A 1496-nucleotide genomic window follows, 5' to 3' on the forward strand; every position below is an offset into this window, starting at 1 on the left:
TTTGACTGGACTAAGTCCCGTGGTTTTTACCTTCGCATTGGAGGGTTTTCCACGTAAAAATCTTGGTGTCTTGCTTGTGGGTTTGCTTGATTATTATTTTGCTATTGTGTTACTATTTAATTTGCACAAAGAGGGGTAGATTAATTCCGCTAAGCATCTAAAATTGGTGTTCATCCCTAACATAAGGCTTGCATGTAAGGCGACTTCTTTTATACGGCTGGTGATTAATATTCTGCTTCCATTGGAGTTATAGGAAAAGCATCTTTTACCTCATTCCAGTCTTGGGTTTTCCAGATGTCGTCCATGACTACTAAGTACCTCTTCCCTTGCAAGCATTTGTGCAACTTCTCTACTAGGAACACTTTTGCATGTTCCTCACTCATCCCTTTGAGTTTCGTTGTCAACTCATCTGATATTGGCATCTGAGATTTTAAAATTTGAAGCAATAATTCACTGGTTTTGAGATACATACACCCATACACGGCAATGAAAGTGGCTCTTAACGTGATCATTATTGTAGATTTTTCTTGCAAGAGTGGTCTTTCCCAGCCCACCCATGCCAACGATTGAAATGACATCAAGATTTGAATTCTCTGTTTCATAAGTAAGTTGATTCGCCAATGTATAAGAGTCATTAACGAAGCCCACCACTTCATCTTCCTCGACGTATCTCCTACGTCTGTGCATTGCCTTCTCTGTTTCTGTATCTACACTTATTTCATCTTTTTCAATTTCGTACTTTTCTATATTGTCATAGATTTTTTTGATCTCTTTGTTGAGGCCTTCTATCTTCTTTGCAACATCACGGAGCATTTTTGCATGCATAATGCCATAGACTATCTTCCCTGCAATATTCCTCTTCCTTTGTTCTTCGACTTTGAGGATAAACGTGTCGATAACATCCTCAGCCTCATAAGCAAACTTCTGTGATTTGCCTGACTAACACCTTCACATTTTCATGCTTGCCTTGTTTCACATTGGAGTTCTCAAGGAAGATATTTATCCTCTCAAGCTCCCTTTGAAATGACTTGACTTCATCTTCAACTTCAGAAAGGAAACTTGCTCCTTGTATGAGTAGGGGTAGTTGCTGTAGAAGAACATTAACGACATTGTCGGCCATTGTTGCTTGTCTTCCCTCCTCCTATTTTTGCTCTCTCTCTCTCTCTCTCTCTCTCTCTCTCTTTTGGGGATTTTCTCTTGGTTGGGGCCGGTATTGATTAAGGAGAAGGCACCCACAGGTTCAAAATTAACAACAGTGCTTCACATTTCAAACATGGAGATCGAGTAGCTGTTGAGAGACAAGAAGAGATATGGAAAGCAACTCTCCAAAATAAGAACAGTGGACAATCACCAAAACAAAAAATAAATAAGAACATTGGATATATAAAAATAAATAAATAAAAAAAATAAAAAATAAAAACAGTGGACACTATTTCCACGTTGCTTCCACAAAATAAGAATAATTCAAGATAATAATAATAATAATAATAATAATA

General features: G+C 37.6%; 1 protein-coding gene across 1 annotated transcript; it reads right to left on the minus strand.

Moving 5' to 3' along the window:
- Positions 1-224: 224 nt before the first annotated feature.
- Positions 225-1120, minus strand: LOC132178035 (disease susceptibility protein LOV1-like). The gene is made up of 3 exons (XM_059590502.1): positions 977-1120; positions 505-924; positions 225-422 (listed from the first exon to the last, which is right to left on the minus strand). Exons 1-3 carry the CDS (start codon positions 1118-1120, stop codon positions 225-227), a joined length of 762 nt encoding a protein of 253 aa, XP_059446485.1.
- Positions 1121-1496: the final 376 nt, after the last annotated feature.

Source organism: Corylus avellana, chromosome ca4, assembly GCF_901000735.1.
Source record: "Corylus avellana chromosome ca4, CavTom2PMs-1.0".
Classification (NCBI taxonomy): domain Eukaryota; kingdom Viridiplantae; phylum Streptophyta; class Magnoliopsida; order Fagales; family Betulaceae; genus Corylus; species Corylus avellana.

Bases quoted from the DNA above. Each gene is read 5' to 3' on its own strand.
- LOC132178035 (XM_059590502.1), bottom strand. From the start codon at position 1,120: ATGGCCGACAATGTCGTTAATGTTCTTCTACAGCAACTACCCCTACTC. The intron at 925-976 runs GTGAAACAAGGC...GGCAAATCACAG, and splicing joins TCTTCCTTGAGAACTCCAAT to AAGTTTGCTTATGAGGCTGA. The intron at 423-504 runs GTTAAGAGCCAC...TTAAAATCTCAG, and splicing joins AAATCTACAATAATGATCAC to ATGCCAATATCAGATGAGTT.